General features: G+C 40.1%; 1 protein-coding gene across 6 annotated transcripts in view; it reads left to right on the top strand.

Moving 5' to 3' along the window:
• The window catches only part of RBMS1 (RNA binding motif single stranded interacting protein 1), a 205,780-nt gene that overhangs the window by 169,372 nt on the left and 13,629 nt on the right, over positions 1–22,779 (top strand). For all 6 annotated transcript variants that reach the window (XM_032479556.1, XM_032479555.1, XM_032479558.1 and 3 more), the window contains exons 5-6: positions 5,695–5,852; positions 7,843–7,922. In XM_032479556.1, coding sequence (XP_032335447.1) covers positions 5,695–5,852; positions 7,843–7,922 — 238 coding nt within the window. The remainder of the gene's footprint in view (positions 1–5,694; positions 5,853–7,842; positions 7,923–22,779) is intronic.

Genomic DNA, 22,779 nt, shown 5'->3' with positions numbered 1-22,779 from the left:
TTGCCAGCCGTCCGTGGGAGACCAGATACCTTTGAGCCGCACTTAAAGGCCTCTCCAGCCAGCCTTTGCCTTTTAGATTCCTTAGGCTTGAGTCAGACATTGATTCATTGTATCCATCAAGCTCCACAGGACACAGATCAAGCCTCCCAAGTGGTCTGTTGAAGCCGCTCTTGCTTGACTGGTAGTGATGGGGGGAAGCAGCCCACATGTTGAGACTCAGAACACATCAGTGGTTTTCTCCACATGCGTATTCGTTCCCAGCCTCTCAGTCTCTCATAGGCAGGCAGGAGGTGGGTGGTCAACTGAGCATCCCAAGCCAGTTCTCAACCAGCTCTTACACAGAGTCTGTTTAGGTGGTCTGGTTTCTCACTCTGGAATGTGGGGGTGCCTAACACCCATTTGTCTGTGTATGTGTGGTTTCTGCTGAAACAAGGTTAGAAAGAGGCTGTTTTAACAGCCTGCTTCAAATAATGCAGAGGCCTTATTTAGAGCAGCCTGCGAACACATACTTACCTAGGCATCTTTTCAATGCCAGTGATATTAAGTGCACAGTATATTAAATCTGTGCTGTTTGAAGAAGTCTTTATAGTGCGTTTAGTTAGAACGGGCCTGTGTAGATGGGCACGGTATGTCGTGTCAACAGTGCACTTTGAAAGCCAGCTTTCCTGTGGACTGATAATGAGCACCGTTCAAAGACCTCCTTAGGCGGGCTTGGACTGTAAATTGGCCAGGAAATATGATCCCTTCCTCCGTCATCTGTCAGGAAGGAGCAGTGCACGGGTTCAGAGACGCTGGCAGTGGGCCAGCATTCTGCACATTATGAATTCCTTCAGGTCTCTATAGAATGGCTGAGTTTCCTTGACCTGATTTCTTTATTATATCATTAAAGTTACAAAAGGTATTTTAAATGCTAGAGGGTCCATTGTTCTATGCCATAGAACCACGGAATTTGTCTGGAGTTGACTTAGCCCCTTTATGCTGTCTGAATAAAGGAGCACCTGGCTTGTACTTTTAGAGGAGACAATTTTTAAAAGAAATTTAGGTCTGGCTCCCATGTTTAGGGGATAAAGGACCCATCACTCCAATTTTCTCTAGTAAATTAATCTGGATACTATAAACTTTGGAAAATTCTTATTGGCACATATTAAAGGATTGCTTATATAACCAGAAAAAAAACTAAGGAGCATTCTACTAGGGAAGTCTGGTGGGTCACGGAGAATATAATACTGTTTGACACTTTGCATACCTGGATTGAAAAGGACTCCACAAATACTCAGAACTGAATTTAAAAACTACAAGTGGAGAGCATTAGACAACAGTGACTGTTTCTCATTCATGTTTTAATTTCAGTGTCTTGCTTGGTACCTGGCATATGGTAGATATTAAATGTTTGTGTTGTTGATGATTAAAGAAGCCAATTAAACAAGAGAAAAACTTCCTACCTCAGGCAGATATTGAGAATTAAGAATGGGACATTTAAAAATTGTATTTATTGGGCTCTGTTACATCAAGTAATCCTTATCAGAAGTTTTTCCAAAAGGCTCAAGGTCATTTCTACTTATGTTAAACTTGGCGTTTGTTTCAAATGTGTCCATTTTTCAAAATAAAAGACTCAAGATTTATGAAAAGTAGGAAAAAACCTCAGATAACAAGCTAAAAAATGAAACTCAAATCAACATTGGTGGTATCAGTTAATAGAGTGACTTCTGTAGCTTTGAGCAGGACCTCTTAAGACCTGCTGGGGGTCAGCACATCGTCATCTGTGATTTTCCTAGTGGTATGCTTGCCGTTTTTCTTCAGTAAATAGGCAGTCAGAGGAGCACGAATGTAATCACCCTTCCACACAGAGGTCTACCATGCTTCAAGCAGTTTGTATTCACATGCCTGTAAGCAGCTATCTGCTGGTTGGTGAACCTATTCAGTACAAGAGAAAACAGATGTCTGGTCTTCCTGCCAAGTCTCTTTCTTGCATTTTAGGAACCATTCCACACGCACAGGGAGGTTTTTGTTAATTTCTTTCAGATGATGACTGAGTGCTTTACAGCACGTGGGACCTCCGAGCCGCGCTTTTCTACTCAAGTGAACATTAGTGGCCATTTATCTGTCTCATGGCCAATGTGGGATCTTGTTTTCTACTTGTTAGAGAAGCCATTGAACCCTTTCCATGCCTAGGGATATAAAGAGGCCCGTTGGCCCCATTTTTATGTTTGACCACCCATAATTTACAGAGTAATTGTTTTTTCAGACATAGCATTGTATGTAATAAAACAGAGTTATGGTTGTCACTGATTTTAAAGAGGTGAAATTACCCTTATTCAAGAACTCACTCCCACTTACTACGAGTATTATGTGTTCCGATTACTATGAATGTATGTGACTAGGATACAGGGACACTTTAGTGATTAAGATATTTTTGTAGCCGTTGCTGCCAGCTTGGAGTTGCTTCTCAACTTTGTTTTTGATTTTTTTTTTTTTTTTTGCAATGTTGTATGTAATGTTTGCAGGATAAGCTGACCATTTAAAAAGAAAGATAAGTAACGTTAGCCCTAGAGGTCATTCCCCATGAAGAAAGCTAAATGACTGAGCTTGCCATTGAATACAAATGCATTAAAATCATAGGAAATAGATACCTGTATTTAGTCTACCTTATCTCACTATTTACCACAGAGTGGGTTAAGAGATCAGTTTCTGGATTCTGATTTAGCACTTTTTATTATTTTTTTCTTCATTGGTCAACTTTCAAGTTGAATCGAGATTTTAAAGAGTAGTTTTATGAATATTTTAACAATAGAAGCAACTAAAACACAGATTTACAAAGTACTTAGTGCCTACATTGTCAGCACTTTTGAAAATGCTTCACATATGACAGATGCTATGAGTATTTTAAAATATTCTTCAGTATTAGTTTAGATTTTAATAATTGTAACTTAAAAGGAAAGCTCACAGTATTTATGATACATGTTTCTTACATAACATTTTTATGCCATATCTTTGGACAAAGAGTGTTTTAATACTCTTTAGGGAGTTCCCAGCTTTATTCTGAATCTGACTAAGCATGATTCACACTTATTTCTAATAAGATAGGTTTGATCACATCACTCTTGGTTTCCATGCCTCCAGAAGCTCCCCGTTTTTCAGGGTGTGTTTTTCTAGCTGCAGTACCTGGACGGCAGTCTCTCCTTCCTCTAGCTCCCTCCTCACCCACCAAAGTACCTGAAATCACAGGATAAACATGGCTTATCTCCCTGAAGTTCCAGCATGACTTGAAAGTATTAGGTCGGAAATATTGTCTCTATATTGAAACAAACTCAAATAGGGAATAGACTGCAACATTCACATGATTTCTTTTTTTTAAGGTAGAGCATAGGACTTCAAGGAAATTTTGCAGGTCTGGCAGGGCTGCCTTGTCCTTTGCCCACACAGTCTTCAGGAGATAGTCATTCTCCTTGCTGGTAGCACTGCTTAAGTGGAAAAGTTGAAACAGCGATGACTGACAAAATAAAATCAAACTCCTTGGAAAGCCTTTCACAATCTGGTTTCAGCCTTGTGCCTTCTGCTTGTTTCTCAAGTCTCAGTGCAATGCCCTCTGAAAAGTGCTCCCTAATAAGATAAGCTCCCCTGTCTGTCCTCTCATTGTGATTTGTGCGCATCTCTGTTACAGCATTCATTACAAGTGTTTTTATCTCCCTGACTTAACTGGAAACTGCTGGACACAGGCTAGAGTCATCTTGACTGCATTAGCATCTGGGACGCACGAGCTGCACTATAAATGGCACTTGGCTGTATTTGGCTGCAGGACCCCTTAGTAATTTTCATACTTAAGATCATTTTGTTTTTTCCTTTATTTTGAAACTTGTTATCTATTATTGTCATGCATCTATTAAATCACTTTATAATTTTATACATTAAAGATACACTTTATGTAATTGTCAGTAGGAGGGTTTGCTCAGTATAAGATAATCAGTGGTTCCACACTGATTTTATCTAACTTCAGCTAAAAGCAAGGATAGTTGCCATTTTTGTTTAGTCTGTGAAGGGTTAATATGGTTAAGTTTTCAGCTTACTATTCAGCATTTAAAATTTTTTCACTTTTTTCTTGCACCACAACCCCCACCCCCACACCCACTGACACACCCCTGAGAGTCTGGGGCACCCAGGCTGGAAGGTTCTGCTCCAAACCTTTGGGACTGCCTGGTTACATGCGGCCTTCTTCTGTCAGCACCAGGAAGTCACAGGGACAGTCGTTTTTGCACACGACTTCTCAGTCTTGAATAACTTTAATTCTTGGGACAACCAGGGTATTTGCCATTCCCTAGGACCCCAGATGGTGGTTTTAACTCCCACCACGTAAGTATAGCATGAGAGATCACTGCTCGCTTTTACCCGTAGATTATTTAAAAGGAAAGTTTTTATTTCGAGTTTAATTAATACCAGGGTACATTTGAAAGTAGAGACTTTGTGCAGATTCAAACGTGCATGTGCTTCACATAGATCTTTAAAGTGCTGTGCGTTCTGGAAATCTAAAATATAATGAGTATGCTGTTCTGTTCCCTAAGGCTGAGACATCAATTAATGACTTTACTAACAGTACGTATTAAAGAAAATTATAAACTTGCATAATAGTTCAGTATAAAAATACAGTTGGTTAGTAAGATCTAAGGAAAGCCTAATTTAAAGTTAAGACCCTCCTAATCTCCCAAATGCTGAGGTCAATTTTTACTTGGTCAGAAAATATTCCAGTAGTCACATAAGCTTATTTCCTGGTTTAATACCAAACTATTAGGAAATATACATAGCAGTTACGGGTTCTCAGAAAGTTCAGATGCTGTCTTTTGTTTCAGCTGATTTTACCTTAGCAATGGAAAGGTGGGTGGGAAATAATTTAGTTGTTGTTTCTCGAACTTTCACATGCTATGCACGTGAACCACTTGGATGGAGATCTTGTTAAAATACAGCTTATGATTCTGTAAGTCTAGGGTGGGGCCTGGGAGTCTGTTTCTACTAAGCTTGCCCTTTGAGTAGTGAAGATTTAGCAAAACTCCCTTCCCCCATCTACACTTGAGTTCACTTTATCCAATTTCTAAAATTTGCTCTGCCTCAACTGTATCATTTTGTATGGCTTTGTATTTTCTTGATTTTTGTTCATGTAGTAGCTCTCTATTTCCCATCAATGATCACAACTCAAAAGTAGTAAGGACTGCCATAGAGCAGAGGAAGAGGATTTGGGCAAAGTCCCTCTGGACTTTGGATGTCTTGGTCCAGAATCCGTTGTGTGTTTCTGGATTGAATTATTAGCAGTAATAGCTGACTGTGCAGTAGTGTGCTTGAAATGGACTCCTAAAAATAGTAGTGGAGGAGAGGTTAGTTATTTTGCAGAACACTGCAAACAGCTGAGAGTCGTGCACCCACAAGGGCATCCTCTCCAGCTCAGCAGCGCCTGCCAGCCGTTCCACTTCCAGACCTGCCAAGAGTGGTTTGGTGGGATCATGTCCGACCTGCACAGATTGTCCAAGCCTCAGACACTATTTTCAAGTGTCCAAGGTGACTTGAGTGTTCTGTAGTTCCCAAGATCTCACTTGCTAGTACTTTAAAAGGACCTCAGTGCAGAGACTGGCTAAATAAGAGGTGGTGTGTTAATGTAAATTATCTCACCTTCTATTGGAAATTAACAGACAATTCTCTGTTCTGTTTTAGCAACAAGAACAAGATCCTACCAACTTGTATATTTCTAATTTGCCACTGTCCATGGATGAGCAAGAACTTGAAAATATGCTAAAACCATTTGGACAGGTTATTTCTACAAGGATACTACGTGATTCCAGTGGGACAAGTCGTGGTGTTGGCTTTGCTAGGTAAGCACGCTGCCCTTTCTTCTTGTCAACAACAATATCTCTGCTAAGTTTCCTGGAAAATAACAGTTGAACAAGAAGAGAGAATTTAAGCCAGGGTTTATAGGTACCATGATCTTAAATTATGTGTAAAATATAGTTTGCATTTTCTCAAGTCTTTTGGAAGTTCATTAGGATTCTTGAACCTGAGGACACGATATTTGATGGCTCAGGGCAAAGAAGTACCACATTAGCAATAATTCTGCAAGTATGTTTCCTTAATATTAATTAGATCAGGATGTCTAAACTCCTTAAAAGTGACAATCTCAGGCTCCTAAATTTCATAAATAAATGGGTATTTTTGTCTCATTAGGTGTAACTTTGGTTCATTATCAATAGTCAGTGAATTAGATTTTTAAATGAAATTATTTCAGACATGAAGAAAAGTACACCAATGATAAGACACCTCTGTAAACCACCGATTGTTACACTAAATGTAACATTTTACAATTTTGCTTCGGATTGTTTAAGAAATAAAATGTTGCAGATATATAAAGTACCCCTCACTCCTTCCATCTCATTTTTATCCCTTCCTCCCTAGAAAGGACACTTCAGTGTGGTGGTAAATTTGCTTTTTAAAGGAAAAACCTTAAATAGGAGAAGCTTTGATTTTTGACACAGTTCTAATCTGAAAGCCCAAGTACTAACACTGCTTTTACATTATTTAATAACCTATTAATACTGTGCAGTGACCGATCATGAGTACATGTTTTAAAGTATTGACTTTGACTTTGAAGGGAAAATTGCTGACATTTTACTTTTCTATACATTATCCTGTTTGATGACAATCACATCTACCACGGGCCTGTGAGATCAACAAAGCCAAGTATTGTTCAGTCTTTCACATACACGAAAATTGAATAAAAGAAAGGACTTTTCCCTTGTCATGGGGCTGCCAAGCAATGAAACAAGGTCTAGTACTTGGTTCTTTTGGATTTTAGTCCATTGCGCTTTCTGTTAGGCCAGGGGATTTTATAATAAAACTAAAATATTCTGCAGGTAGAAAGTCACCAGGGCCAGCATCCCCAGTGTGCACCTCATGGGTTAAAAAGATCCAGGTGAAACAATGAAAAGGCTCAGCGCCACCTGAAATCGTCCCTCTGTGGGTGTTCTTTTGACAGCAGATCAAGGAGTTTGATTTCTGTATCTGAAGATGCAACCCAATTAAATTCTGTTGCTTTTTAAAACTGTCATCACCCATTAAAACCAAGGTACAGCTCTTGGTAGTAGTCCAAGAGTGTAATGCATTTTGCTTAGATTATTCAGTGTTTCTTCCACTAAAAAAAATAAGTCAGAATAACTTAATTCCCCTGAAATGTTTCTCAGATGTTCTTAGCCACCTGCAGATGTCAAATAAGTTGTTAGGCTCCATCCTTTAATTATTCCTCTAGAGCCAAAATGGCAAAGAAGGTATATAATTGACTTCACTAATTTAATTTTAAACTTGAAGCTAATGTGAAAAACATATAAGACATATCCTCTGATTGATGCCAATTCTTATGACTTTTTAAGTCTGTCATTTTGTTTATGTGTAAAAGGAAAGACCATCTTTAAAATGACCAATATTCTAGCAGCGGTAAATACACTACTATTTTAAACTAGTATTTCTATTTTTAATTCAGAATCATGACTAACAAAGCTATTGTGTATTGGTTGTCAATTTTTCAACAAGTAGGAAAAATTACACAATTTATATGCTTGATATTAAACACTTTATATAATTAATTTCTTTTGTTATTCAGAATGTATTCTGTGGTTATCAGTTTTCATTTTACTAGGGAAGTATACAAACAATAGTCAGATAAAAGATAGGATAAATACAATTTTCCTTATTCACATTGTTGTTAGATTTCATTTGTATCCAGTAAACCTATAATAGGAATGTATTCATGTGCACAGAACAAAATGAAAACTAAGGTATCTGTTTATATGTTTTATTTTTATGTATAAATAGGATGGAATCAACAGAAAAGTGTGAAGCCGTTATTGGTCATTTTAATGGAAAATTCATCAAGACACCACCTGGAGTTTCTGGTACATTGTTTGTCTAAAATTTTATTAGTAGTCTTTTCTATAATGTATGTACAATTTTAGCACGTAGTGACTCATATCAAAAACAAAAAAACTCCTCATTTAGCTCTTTATTCCTTTGGATCTAGGAATAAGACTTGAAACTTCACATGACATTGGCTTAATGTGAGTGGAAGCAGACCCAGGGGAAAGGAGCTGTCTGTAAAGCACTCAGAAGCCTCTCCTCCTGGGATGCAGAAGCCATCCTCTAACACATCTTCCCACCTTTCTCTCTAAATATGCTGTCACTCAGTCACATCCGATGAGGGCCCTGGCACCCCCCCCCCTTACGGTGCCTGGACGTCAGCTCCGGTGGCCCTGTTGTCCACTCTGCTGTAGCCACTTCCCCCCATTGCTCTGCCCTGCTTTGTCTCCACCAAGAACACCGCCCCCAAGAGCTTTTTACTCCAACAGCACATTCACTCTAACTCCCCCTCAAACTGGGCTGACCCTCAGCATCCCTGGTCCTCACTCAGCTTCTCACCCTGACCTGAACAGCGATTCTTCTCAGGTTTCACCAGCCTGCTCTGGCCTCTCCATAAACTACCCCCACCTCCTAATCCTAGCAGATGACTTCACTGCAGTCCCTTTAACCTGGCTGTCCCCTCCTCCCCTCTCAAGATTCTGTTCAAGGCTCACCTCCTGCTTTCAGCAGCTTCCTCTGCTCCAATTGGGTTACTCTCTGCACAGCGCCCTGACAGCACCCGGCTCTACAGCAGCATTTAACCTGTTTACACATGTCAGTCTACAAAATTAAGCTCCTCGAAGGCAAAATTTTTCTGTTTTCATGCTCAGCTCAGTACTTGAACTGAACTAAGCACCACTATTTGTTGGGTTTGTGTAAATTTCACTGCACTGTTCACCGAGCCCGTACTGACTGTTCACAGCCAGCCTCCTCGTGGCTGCCCACAAACCAGATTTCCATTTGTGCATGTGTGACTAGTGTTCGGTCTTTATTCTTCTGTAGCTCCAAGGGTCCATCTTTAACTGGATGGCTGATGTTTATGATTAGGGATTCACTTTAATTTTCTGTATGCAGGTGAGTCTCACTTCATAGAGAACCTCTCTGTGAGTATGTGTGATACCACAGACTGACTTCATCCTTTAACACCGGAACCTGGCAGGGTGCATCACATTTGCATGACTGCACGTAAGCTTGAGCTGCCTACCAGCACGAGCTTGAAACATAAAATACAACTCCTGGAAGTACACTCTTCCAGGGAACTCAGCCCTGTGAAAGAGCTTCCTTTTTTGTTTTTTAAGTCAGTTTTGTTTCTCCATCAACAACACTTAAGTTGAAAAAAAGAAATGAGAAGGGGATGTTTTCACCCTCCAGCTAAGTGAAGACAAGGGAGAAATTTCATACGTGGGAGCCTTCTGGCAGCCTTGCCCTGCAGGGCCTTCTGAGTCTGGCACTCGCACAGCTGAGCCTTGGGTTCTCCTTGCATCCGTGCCATCCTCTGCGTATCAGGGCCCCAGAGGATTAGTCCCTCCAAAGGGCTGCTCATCCATCTACTGTGACCTCTGTACTTTCTCAGCTCATCTGCATGCAACAAGGAGAGTTTGAGAAGGAAAACTACCCCAGCACACGTTTGTTTTGATGTTTTATCAGTCTAAGATCTACCAGTTCCCTAAATGAAATAGCTCTCGGGGTGTCACGAACTGAAGTTGGACAGTTTCCTTTTTTCTCCAAAGGACTTGGCGGTTGTGTCATTTAACTGTCTTCTTTGAAGCAGGTTTGAAGACTTGGTCACACCCTTTCCAGGAAAAAAAAAAAAGACCTTGATTTCCAAACCACACAGAGATGATTGTAGGATTCTCTGCACCTTTGTAACTAGTAAAGAATGGTTTCTTCCTTGTTGTGCTAGGTGTCAGATGGGGCATAAGCAGTGGACAGGCCCCTTCTCCATGGAGAGCATCACTGCAGGGCGGGCAGCTGTGCAGCCAGGTCTTCTCTTTGTTCTGAACCAGAACTGAACTTGATGCCATTTTCTGATGTTTGGTGATCTTTTCCTGTGTAGTAGTCTTGGTTTCTAACTAGACTGCAGTTCTTTAGCGGTAAGAGAGGTGTTTAATTTTTTAATTTTGTGGTAGGCGCAGAAAGCCTTTGCATCGCCCTGTACCAGTGGAGGTTACCAAGTGGTTTCTAAGAACATTTTCATATAGAGCTCCTCACCACAGTCATGGCTATTTTGAGGGCCTTTTTGGATACCTTTGGACTGTAAGTGAGGTTGTGCTGCTTTTAGGCAGGAGTTTGAAATGTGCAGTTCAGGATTGGGAAGCATGGTATTCCAGTGAACCCAACCCTTCCCCAAAACAAGTCCCCAGTGGACTTGAGAGCCCGCAACAGAATTTGAAGCCATTTTCAACTTCTCTGGATTTTTTTTTTTTTTTACACATAATACAGGAATTATCTTTGACTACCTGTCTATTATTACCTGAATGGCTGCTCTGTAACATGGGTTTCTCGGTGGAGGTGCATATGATTATTTCCGGTAGAACCAGATGAAAAACAAAAATATTGTTAGACAAGGGTAAATTGAATGAGCCTCCACTTTAATGTTTAAATAATGTAGGCTCATTGCTAGGCAGACATAACATTTCATAAATACAGTCAGAGGATGGTTTATTTAATGATGCAAGTTGTTTATCTGGCAGAGGCAGAATTATCCAGGCTGGTTTGTGTCAGAGGACTCAGATTCTTGCACGACTGGCAGTTTGCCTGTGACACTGGAGCCAAGCAGAGAAAAGAAACCCACTTTAGACACAGTCCCCAGAAGACACTTTCTGAAAATTAACAAATTGAACAGTAAACTCATCATGTGACACTCGTAAGAAGGTCTCTAGATGGCAAAGCAGAAGGAGGTCAGCTGTGCATGAGCTGTCACTTGTCATATGCCACCCATCCACACGCTCTTCAGGCCAAGGTGACGTGGCTGGGTTCCCCGATGCCAGGCTTACTGCACTGTGGCGTGGGCCAGCATACAGGACGTAGTACATGTTTCTAGTTCCATAAAAGTCCAGTATACCACATCACAATTGTTAATGCAACCTGTTTTCTGAAATTACTTTTTAAAAAGCTTGTGCTTTTATGTCTGATGTTACCATATTTTCCAAAAGGCTTTATCTTATGGCATATTCTTCAAGAGTACGTTACAGTTTCTGTTGAAAAACAATCATTGCTTTCCTTCTATTCTTCCCCACTCAGTGTCTCGTTTTCCCCTGGAAATGTTGAATCACTGTCCATTATCTGGATTTACCTTGGTTTTGAGTGCTATCTGGTTGGCAGTAAGTCAGATTTGCTTGGAAGGCCCCCAACAAGGGCAAAAGAACCAATGACTTCTTTGTGAGACAGTCTCGGTGAATTCCATAGAGGTTTAAAATAACCACGTCATAACTGCTTGATAAAAACTCCACTATGGAGAAATAGGGTGATGGTTTCCCAGACGGTGAACGTTCGAAGTAAGAGACAGGAAGTTTTAGTTATGATGTCCAAATTCAGAGATGTGCCCAAGGCAAAAACAGTCTCCCTCATGGTCATAATTCAGGGATTTGCCCAAAAAATGTTCTTCCAGTACCTTCCTGGAAGTGAGCACAGTCTCTGCGAAGACTGACTAAAACACAAGGCGTGTTAGCAGGGACACCCCGAGGGCTGCTTGCCCTTCCTTCTCAGCGGGAGACACACAGCACACCACCCCCCAGCCCCGGACAGAGGGAGGCCGCACGTGTGTTCAGTGCTGCAGGAGGCGGTCTGATCACTTCTCTTTCTGAACCTCTCCATGACATTAATGGCACCTGAATAAGTCCTTGTGTGCTAAGGGCAGAGAGGTTTTTGTTTTTGTTTTTGTTTTTTTTTAAAGAGAAAAGTGTCTGGTCACTGGATATGTGAGCACTAATTAGATTCCCAGTATTGTGCTGGCATCATTCTGCCCCGTCGCCCAAAGCGTCGTCTGTGTCATGGAGCAGCTCCAGTGGAGTGCATGTGTGACTGCTGGCCGGCTCCATCCAGAGACCTCAGCTTGTCTTACATCTGCTTTCTGTGTTGCTTTGACTTTTCAGATTGGGCGTGTGCCCAGCAGGGCTTGGAAACTGCTCTTTACCCACATTCTGCTCTGTCTATAGGTAAAGTTATTAGGGCCTTGTCCCATGCCAGGAGGCAGAAAAGGTAATAATGTTTAGAGTAAAAATTACAAATGTAGTTATAAAAAAAAAAAAAAAAGGCTGGAGACCTTTCAAGGGTTTTTATGGCTCATTTCAGTTCCTGAATATTTGTCTTAAGCATTGTTAACTCTGTAAAAACAGAAAATTTTGGCAACTCTAGGACACAAGAAACACTTGAAGACATGTGTGACGCTCTTGGTCCCTTTAGGACAGTGTGATCCTACAGTTCATGTCTCCTCACCCAGTATGTACAAGAGAGCAGAGTCTGAATGCACGTGTTGTTGAGATGTTCCCTCCATGAGCTGGAATCTTACGAGTAAATCATTGCCATGAAAGTAAAAGTGCTGGAACCAGCCTGGGAGGCCAGCAGGGTGAGGGCTGGCTTGCAGATCCAAAATTCAAACTCATTCTCTACCAAAGAGGGGAAGTCTGCTTTTTAACAAGTGACAAGGAACCACAACTAGAAGTGGGCCAGTGTTTTAGCAGAAGATGTTTTGGGTGCCATGCCAGGCTTATGCTGGGGCTGCCCTCAGGCAGCTGTAACCGCCATCCCTCACACCCAGCCCCTCCCATCAGCTTTACACCTCCCGCTGTCAGGTTCTGCTGAAGAGGAACAGTAACTAGTGGAGCAAGATTTAATTAAAGCATAAGGATCTTGGGTGGAAGATGTAGGTATTACTATGAAACAGTTTTCTGAAAGGCATTTGCCAGTAACTCCATCCTTTACTACAACTTAAACATTTCTTTAATCTATGTGAAGCCAAGACAGCAACCGTAGCCAGGTCGTTAAATTTCGTAGAATCAAATCCCATGGAAAACAGGGCAGCCCCTAACAATGTTTATAACTTCTGAACCAGAAGTTCCTGTCCTAAGAATTTATCTTAATAATTCAAAGGTAAGAGGAGGAGCCGTAGTTCAAAAGTGTGAGCTCCTCCCATTGTTATAGTGATACTGACACTAGCTAATACTCCGAGCTGCTCTGGGTACTTTATATACGTTCATTGTAACAGTTCTTATGAAGCCAGAGACGTTGAAAAACATGCCTGGGGTCACTCGCTAGGAAATGGCAAAGCCAAATTTCAAACTCAGGGAGGCTAACCTAGAGCCAGTGTTCTAACCACAGTGGAACCTGACCATCAGTATTGCATTGGCCGTGGATTGAAGCCATAAATTAGATACACATACAGATGTTCATATATTGTTAGATATGATAACAGAGAAACTATACACGATCACTTTTCAAATAGAACATTATGTAACCATTAAAAAAAAAAACTTAATTCTGTAACAAGGTAAAGGTCCACAATGTAATTGGCAGAAGAAAAGGCCCTATCATTGCAAAGATGAAAAATATAGACTTAGAAAAGTAGTAAATTTACAATAGTAAAATATTTATGTCGGGCTGATGGGGAAGTACTGCTTTTTTGTTTTCTATTTAACCTGACTTGAATGTTGTGTAACTGTTATTTTACTGATAAGGAAAGCTGGCGGGAGATGGACCTGGTCTGTAAGGGTCAGGAAAGGAAGAGAGACAGACCTACGGTAGGGGAGGGCAGGCATCTGCGGAGAGAAGCCGTAGCTCTGCCCTGTGCTTGAGGACAGCAGGGTTTGGTGAGAAACAGACAGGGGACTGAAACAGGAAATGATGTCGTGCACACGGAGAAGGGATGATGTTTATTGGGTCCTGAGGTTGAAACTTTTAAAAGAGCCCCAGATAGTTCCTTGCGTGTTGTTAGTTGAGGAATTTTGAAAGTTGCTAACATTATCAAGAAAGGAAGCTAATTACAGTTGCTGAGTGGCTAGTTTTCCACAACTGATAGAGAAAGCTTCTGTCAAGGGCAGTTTATGTTTTACAGGTGGTTGATTGGGATAAAATACTGTGTAACTAGAAAAATGGGAGTTTGGATGTAGCAGCTTCTCCAGCTGTTAGAACACGGTGAGGGAAAAGTCCGCTTTGTCACAAATACAGAGAACCCGTGGTCCTTTGAGCCGTTGGGTTGGATAAGTGAGGACGATGTCCAGGAGGTCTGATCATGAGCCCCAGTGCTTAGTCAAAGCAGGCGTTCTAGAAGTGATGCTCAGGGTGGGTACCCAGGGAAGACCTGTGAGCCTGCATTGCTGCAGAGTTTGTGCTTCAGAAGATGGGTACGGACACAGCCTGGTGGAGCTGTGCAGCGAGGCATCGCCCTCTGGCTCCCGGTCCCTTAGGAGGGATTGTCAGTGCCACAGATGAAGCATTTGTACATCATCCCTGTTGAGTGCATGTTGGAGAATCTCATAATGCAGTTACCTTACATGGCTCTTAAAATCTCCCCCACAAGATGATCAGTGCTTGCATGCAGCGCTGCCTGCTGAAGGTCCTAGCCCAGCAGTTAAGCTTTTGGACATACATACTCTGCATATTTGGCAAAATCAGCTGATACGGGGTAATTTATGAAACATTTATATCAACTTAAGAATATATATTAAATCACCAGTTATTTGTTAGCACTCTCTGCAATTATTATTTTGTACAGTAAGATGAAGAGCTACTAATCTAAAAAATTGACCATATAGAGGATATAGGTTGACTGCTGCATAGTAATGTTTTTTTAAGTTCACATTCCCAGACTTATCTTGATTAGAGCCATAGTACTGGTGTTCATGGCACTTCCTTTCCTGCATGTCAGGCCTCCTCAGTAGCTTCCTTCTAAAAAGAGCAATCCGGGAGGCCCCCTGAAGGACCTGTCCTGCAGAAGAAGCTGGCATCACACAGCAGCCCTATACTTCAACCTAGACCTAGGTACGAGGCTCCAAAACACAAACTAGAGACTGTTCCTGCCCTGGTCTGGAATAAACCACAGCATATTAAGACCTCTCATTTTGTAACAGTCTTGCACACACTTAAAAAATAAGTGGGTCATGACACAGATCTGGATGTGTGTTTTTTGATTCAAAAATCCAACTGAAATCGACTCTTACTCAATTTAATAGTAACTTAAATATCTTAAAAGACATCTTCACATAGTTGTTCTCCTGGAGCACATGGTACAATCTTCGTAATAAATAGGTATCAAGAGTGTTTAGGCATAAGCTGTGTCTCATGTCATCCGAGCATAAGGAGCAGCAGCTGTAAAAGAAGTACAGCTGTTCCTGTATCAGAACTATTTCACTTCTGGGTGGCATTTTTACTAAATAAAATCTCTGAAAACAGTGCTCTGTCCCATAAATGGCTGAAAGGGTTTTTATAAGATTGGGGCCACCCTCATCCCCATTAGACTGCAAGAACTATGAAGTAAGACCTTGTTTTATCCCCCACCGTATCCCTAGCTTTTAATACTACACTTTGCACATAGTAGGCATTCAGTAAAAACTTCAACTGTTAAACAAACCAGAGAAAATTTTAATAGAGGAAAGAATCTGTTAGAATTTCCTACTGCCTCACACAGAATTCTGGTGCATTCCTATTTGCCTGAAGCAAAGAACCAACAGCTGTCTAAAAGCTGTATTATTTCTACTGGTTATAATTCTTTAAAATAAGAGATTAGTTTTTGTAAGATATAGGACACCTGCCAGTAGACAAGCTGTTTCAACTACTCACTTTTTTGGTTTTAGAGGAAGGGAAATATCTTAATGACAGCACAAAATCATGTAGCAAATGTAATTCATTTTTGAAAGATTCAACTACATTCTGTTGCATTTGTTTCATTTTAAATGATATATTTGCAAACATGCCATCGCTCACTTGATGTTTACCTCATCATTATACGTTTTTAGCAGGCTTTATTGTTGCCTGAAATTGCTTTTTCTTTGACAGAGCACAGTCTAGATGAATGAAATGTGTTGGAAGCACCTTCCCACAGATAGGTGCACTTAGCCTCTCAGCACATGTGCAGCCTTGGCGCTCGCCAGGGACAGCTGCCTGGCTGCTCCCCTTCCTGCCTGTCCACCTCCTGGGCAACCCAGGGAACTTTCAGGAGGAGTCCAACCTGGTCACGTTCTTTCTCTGCTTAATGGAGGAAAATGGTCCATTTGCATTACTCACGGTGCCAAGTAAACTTTTTTTTAATTTAAATTTCAATCTAGGAACTAGTCTTTACAATGCCTCTAGATAAAAACAGCTCCCCAAAGTACCAGCACCACAGAGTTGATGCTGTCTCTCGCTCTAAAAGGTTATAAGGACGCAAATCCTAAAACCTCAGGTGTCATGGGGAAAACATTTGATGCCATCAGGTCCATTCTAGATCTGTGGAGAGAGAGAGCTTGTTTATGTCTTAAGTTCCCAGTTTGTCCTTAGAAGTCAAGGGTGAGGCATTCCTGGCCTCGGCAGACAGACACTCTCCTTCCTCCCCCCTTGAAGGCTGTCTTCTCTCAATGCTGGTTTCCATCTGTCCCTGAATTGCCTGGCTGTAGAATTAAAAGCATTATCGGTGATGAGAAGGTTCTTGCTTCACTGCATCCATTTACTTTACCTTCTGTGACTGTGGCTGAAGGTAGACATTTCCAAAAAATATGTTTTTCAGAAAAGACAGAGAACATCATTTAGAAATGTAGAGTTTGAATATAAGGGACCTATGGGATAATATAAAGTATGCCAACCTACACGTAATAGGGGTCCCAGAAGGAGAAGAAAGAGCAAAGGGGATTGAAAAGGTATTTGAAGAAATCATGACTGAAAACTTCCCAAACCTAAAGAAGGAATCAGATATCCCAGTACAGGAAGCATAGAGGGTCCCAAACAAGAAGAACCCAAACAGACACACACCAAGACATACTATAATCAGGATGGCCAGGATTAAGGATAAAGAAATGATCTTAAAGGCAACAAGAGAAAAACAAAGAGTACAAGGGAACCCCCATAAGGCTTTCGGCTGATTTCTCTACACAAACAATACAGGCCAGAGGGAGTGGCAAGATATATTCAAAGTCCTGAATGAAAAAAGATGCAACCTAGGATACTTTATCCAGCAAGGCTGTCCTTTAGAATAGAAGGAAAGAGAAAGAACTTCATGGACAAGCAAAAACAAAGAATTTAGCAGTAATAAACCTATGCTAAAAGACATATTGCAAGGTCTATTCTAATTAGAAAAGAAGCAGGATGCTACAGAAAGGAGAAAACCATAATTGGAAAGGCGATAACTACCATGAATTACAACAGAATAAACACAAAATTGTAAAAGATGACATCTAAATCATTAAGGGTGGGAGAGGGGAGCAAGAAAATATAGAGTTTTTTTCTTTTTTAAATTTTTTGTTCTCCGTAGGATGGGTTTGAGCTTATATTATACTACCTGTTTAAAACAGTTATAGTAATGGGTTAATATATGTACAAAAAAGGGTAATCATGAGCCAAAACTTACAATAGAGTCACAAAAACTAAAAAAATCCAAGATAATACAAAGGAAAAGTATCAAGCCACAAAAGGAAAAAGAAAGGAACCAAGAGGAAATACCAAATCAACTGCAAAACTAAGTTCAAAATGGCAGTCAACACACATCTATCATTGATTACTGTAAATGTCAATGGACTAAATGCTCCAATCAAAAGACATAGAGTGGCAGACTGGATAATGAAACAAGAACCATCAATGTGCTGCACATAAGACACCCATTTTAGGGAGAAGGACACACATAGATTGAGAGTGACAGGATGGAAAAAGATATTCCACACAAATGGAAATGACAAGAAAGAAGGAGTAGCAATACTGATTTCAGACAAAATAGACTTTAAGGCAAAGGCCATAAAGAAAGATAAAGAAGGACACTTTATAATGATTAAAGGAGTAACACAAGATGAGGATGTTACTCATTAACATATATGAACCTAATATAGGAGCACCTAAGTACGTAAAGCAATTACTAACATATAAAGGGAGAAATTGATGGGAATACAGTCATTGTCTGAGACCTTCACACCCCATTAACATCACTGGACAGATCTCCCAGACAGAAAATAAATAAGGCAACAGAGAAATGAAATGATACAATAAAACAACTAGATTTGGTTGATATTTTCAGAACATTACATCCCCAAAAAGTAGAATATACATTCTTTTCAAGTGCACGTGGAACATTTTCTAGGATAGATCATGTACTTGGGCACAAAAGAAGTCTCAACAATTTTAAGAAGACAGAAATAATTTCAAGCATCTTTTCTGACCACAATGCCATGAAACTAGAAATCAGCTACAGAAAAACAAAGGAGAAAAAAATGACAGCATGGAGATTAAACAACATGTTACAAAAAACCAATGGGTCAATGATGAAATTAAAGAAGAAATTAAAAAATACTTTGAGACAAACGACAATGAAAACACAACCACACAGAATCTATGGGATGCAGCAAAGGCAGTGCTAAGAGGGAAGTTTATAGCGATACAGGCCTTCCTCAAAAAAGAACAATCTCAATCTAACCTACCAGCTAAAAGAATTAGAAAAAGAGCAAAAAACCCCAAAAAGCCAGCAAAAGGAAGGAAATAATAAAGATCAGGGAGGAAATAAATAAAATAGAGATTTTTAAAAAATAGGAAAAAAATCAAACCAAGAACTGGTTTTTTGAAAGAGTAAACAAAATTGACAGACCTCTGGCCAAGCTCATGAAGAAGAGAAAAGAGAGAGCACAAATAAAATAAGAGAGGAAAATGGAGAAATTACAACCAATACCACAGAAATACAAAATATATGAGAATACTATGAATAACTATATGGAAACAAAATGAATAGCCTAGAAGAAATGGACAAGTTTCTGGAAACATACAGTCCACCAAGATTGAATCAAACCAATCTTGAACAAAGCGTCACTAGAAATAAAATCCAATTAGCAATAAAAAACTTCCCTACAAATAAAAGTCCAGGACCAGATGGCTTCACTGGGGAATTCTACCAAACATACGAAGAACTCTTACTGGTCCTTCTCAAACTCTTCCAGAAGACTGAAAAGGAGGGAATACTCCTAAACTCATTCTATGAAGCCACCATCACCCTGATACCAAAACCAGACAAAGACACTACCAGAAAAGAAAATTACAGACCAGTATCACTGATGAACATAGATGTAAGAATCCTCAACAAAATACTAGCAAACAGAATCCAACAGCAAATAAAAAAGATCATATACCATGATCAAGTTGGGTTCATCCCAGGGACACAAGGATGGTTCAACATATGCAAATCAATCAATGTGATTATACCATATCAACAAGAGAAAGGACAAAGACCACATGATCATCTCAATAGATACAGAAAAAGCATTTGATAAAATTCAGCACCCATTTATGATTAAAAACTCTAACCAAAGTGGGTATAGAGGAAACATATCTGAACATAATAAAAGCTATTTATGACAAACCTACAGCTAGCATAGTACTCAATGGTGAAAACCTGAAAACCTTCCTCCTAAAATCTGGGAGAAGACAAGGTTGTCCACTCTCACCACTCCTACTCAACATAATCTTGGAAGTCCTAGCCACAGCAATCAGGCAAGAAAAAGAAAAGGAATCCAAATTGGAAAAGAGGCAAAATTGTCACTATATGCAGATGACAATACTATATATAGAAAACTGTAAAAGTTCCATACAAAAACCACTAGAACTAATAAAAGAATTCAGCAAGGTAGCAGGATACATGATTAATGTACAAAAATCAGTTGCATTTCTTTACACTAATGATGAATCAACAGGAAAATAAAGAAACAGTCCCTTTTAAAATAGCACCCAAAGCAATAAAATACCTAGAAGTAAATCTTACCAAGGAAGTGAAAGACTTATATACATGGAGAACTACAAAACATTGATAAAGGAAATTAAAGAAGACTTAAAAAATGGAAAGATATCCCATGCTCCTGGATTGGAAGAATCAATATTGTTAAAAGGCAATCTACAGACTTAATGCAATCCCTACCAAATTACCCAGGACATATTTCACAGAACTAGAACAAATCATAATAAAATTTATATGGAATAACAAAAGACCCAGAATTGCCAAAGCATTACTAAAGAAAAAGAACAAGGCTGGAGGAATAACCCTCCCAGACTTCAGACAATACTACACAGCTACAGTAATCACAACAGCATGGTATTGGGACAAAAACAGACATGTGGATCAATGGAACAGAATAGAGAGCCCAGAAATGAACCCAAAAACTTTTGGTCAATTAATCTTTCACAGAGGAGGCAAGAATATACAATGGAATAAAGACAGTCTCTTCAGCAAATGGTATTGGGGAAACTGGACAGCAGCATGTAAATCAGTGAAGCTAGAATACTCCCTCACACCACATGCAAAAATAAACTCACAATGGATTAAAGACTTAAACATGAGACAAGACACAATAAACCTCCTAGAAGAAAACATAGGCAAAACATTATCTCACATACATCTCAGCAATGTTCTCCTAGGGCAGTCTACCCAAGCAATAGAAATAAAAGCAAAAATAAACAAATGGGACCTAATTAAACTTAAAAGCTTTTGCACAGCAAAGGGAACCCTAAGTAAAACAAACCAACAACTTACAGAATGGGAGAAAATATTTGCAAAAGATGAACTGACAAAGGCTTGATCTCCAGGATATATAAACAGCTCAAATGACTTAATAAGAAAAAACCAAACAACCCAATCCAAAAATGGGCAGAAGACCTAAACAAGAAATTCTCCAGTGAAGACATACAAATCATCAATAGGCACATGAAAAAATGTTCAATATCACTAGTTATCAGAGAAATGCAAATCAAAACTACAATGAGGTATCACCTCACACCAGTCAGAATTCAAAAGTCCACAAATGATAAATGCTGGAGAGGGTGTGGGGAAGAGGGAAGCCTCCTACACTGTTGGTGGGAATGTAGTTTGGTGCAGCCATTGTGGAAAACACTATGGCGATTCCTCAAAAGACTAAAAGTAGACTTACCATATGACCCAGCAAACCCGCTCCTGGGCATATATCCAGAGGGAACCCTACTTAAGGATGACAGCTGCGCCCCAATGTTCATAGCAGCACTATTTACAATAGCCAAGACATGGAAACAACCTAAATGTCCATTGACAGATGACTGGATAAAGACATGGTGATATATTTATACAGTGGAATACTATTCAGCCATAAAAATGACAACATAATGCCGTTTGCAGCAACATGGATGTTCCTGGAAATGTCATTCTAAGTGAAGTAAGCCAGAAAGAGAAAGAAAAATACCATATGGTATCACTCATGTGGCATCTAAAAAAAAAAAAAAAAGGACAAATGAACTTAAATGTAAAACAGAAACAGACTAACAGAATACAAACTTGTAGTTGCCAGGGCAGGAGAGAGGTGGGAAGGGACAGACTGGGAGTTCGAGATTTGTAGATACTGACAGGTATATATAGACTAGATAAACAAGTTTATACTGTATAGCACAGGGAACTATATACAAGATCTTGTAGTAGAAAAAGAATATGAAAATGAATATATGTATATTCATGTATGACTGAAGAATTGTGCTGTACACTAGAAATTGACACAACATTGTAAACTGACTATAACTCAATAATAAGTAAATAAATAAAAAGATGCAATCTGTAAGGGAAAAAGAAGGGGGGGGTATGTAGGGTTTGGCCCCTGTCTGTCTTCATCACACCCAGTTTGCCTTAAATGGGAGAACAGGAGTTCCTTGCTCAGGAAACAGGTGGGCTGGGGAGGGAGGTGTTGGAGCCAGAGGGAAACACAGGACCCTTTTGTGAGTGGCAGGGCCCACAGTGTCTCACCGGACACATGACAGGTTTGCTGTCGCCTCCTGGCACCCGTAGTAGTACAGTTGCCATTGAGATGTGAGCTCACTTGCCAGCCTGTCCCTCTGGAGAGGTTCCCCCGCCGCAAGGGGAGAAGGGACTGCCAAACAACAGCCTCGACGGTGCGCAAGGAGGAATTACATTGGGTTTTGGTTGTTTTGTGCTTTTTTGGCAGAGGAGTACTGAGAGGCCCTATTGCTTCCACCCTGTCATTAGTGGGTGGGTAATAGTGATATAAAATAAGAGATGAATTAGGATAATAAGAGGCAAAGGAGAAAGGAGTAAATTCTTCACAAGTAATATTTTTCTCTTCATGGTTATTTAACTTTGAAACAGAACTTGAAAGTAGTAATCATGGTTCTGCTCAGACAAAGGGTGGACTGTGAGAGCCAGACAGGAAGGTGTGATTGTCTTCATTACATTAACTAGAAACATATAGAAACATGCACAACTTTTAGGAATACACTATTTCCATTGTGGAAAAAAAAATTTTGTAAAGGAAAAGTCATGAGTGGCCTACTGTATCATCGCCTTTTTCTTTTTTTAACTAATGAATATGTATCCGCATAAGGTGGTCTCTGCATCTTTTGCTTTTCCTTATGAGTTTCTTGGGATCATTTTATGAGGCGGATGTACAGTAAAGCAGCACCGAGTGGGATGATTCAAAGCCCAGAAAAACCTTTCAATAGTTTGGGCAGGTGTTTTCGGCTTTCTCACAACAGCCGTCTTCAGTGCTGTAGCCCCCCTCAAAATAAACAAGGCCTATTTGTATTCATTCATTGATTCAGCCAAGATATATACTAAGTGCCTGTGCAGTGCCAGACCCTGAGGCACTGGAGGGACAGTGATGAACAGAACAATGTCACTGCCCCTGTGAAGCTTGCAGTCTGGAGGGAAACAGACACCAAACACATCAC

The sequence above is a fragment of the Camelus ferus genome, chromosome 5 (genome assembly GCF_009834535.1).
Source record: "Camelus ferus isolate YT-003-E chromosome 5, BCGSAC_Cfer_1.0, whole genome shotgun sequence".
Taxonomy (NCBI): Eukaryota; Metazoa; Chordata; class Mammalia; order Artiodactyla; family Camelidae; genus Camelus; species Camelus ferus.
This window is presented reverse-complemented; position numbering and strand designations above follow the sequence as displayed.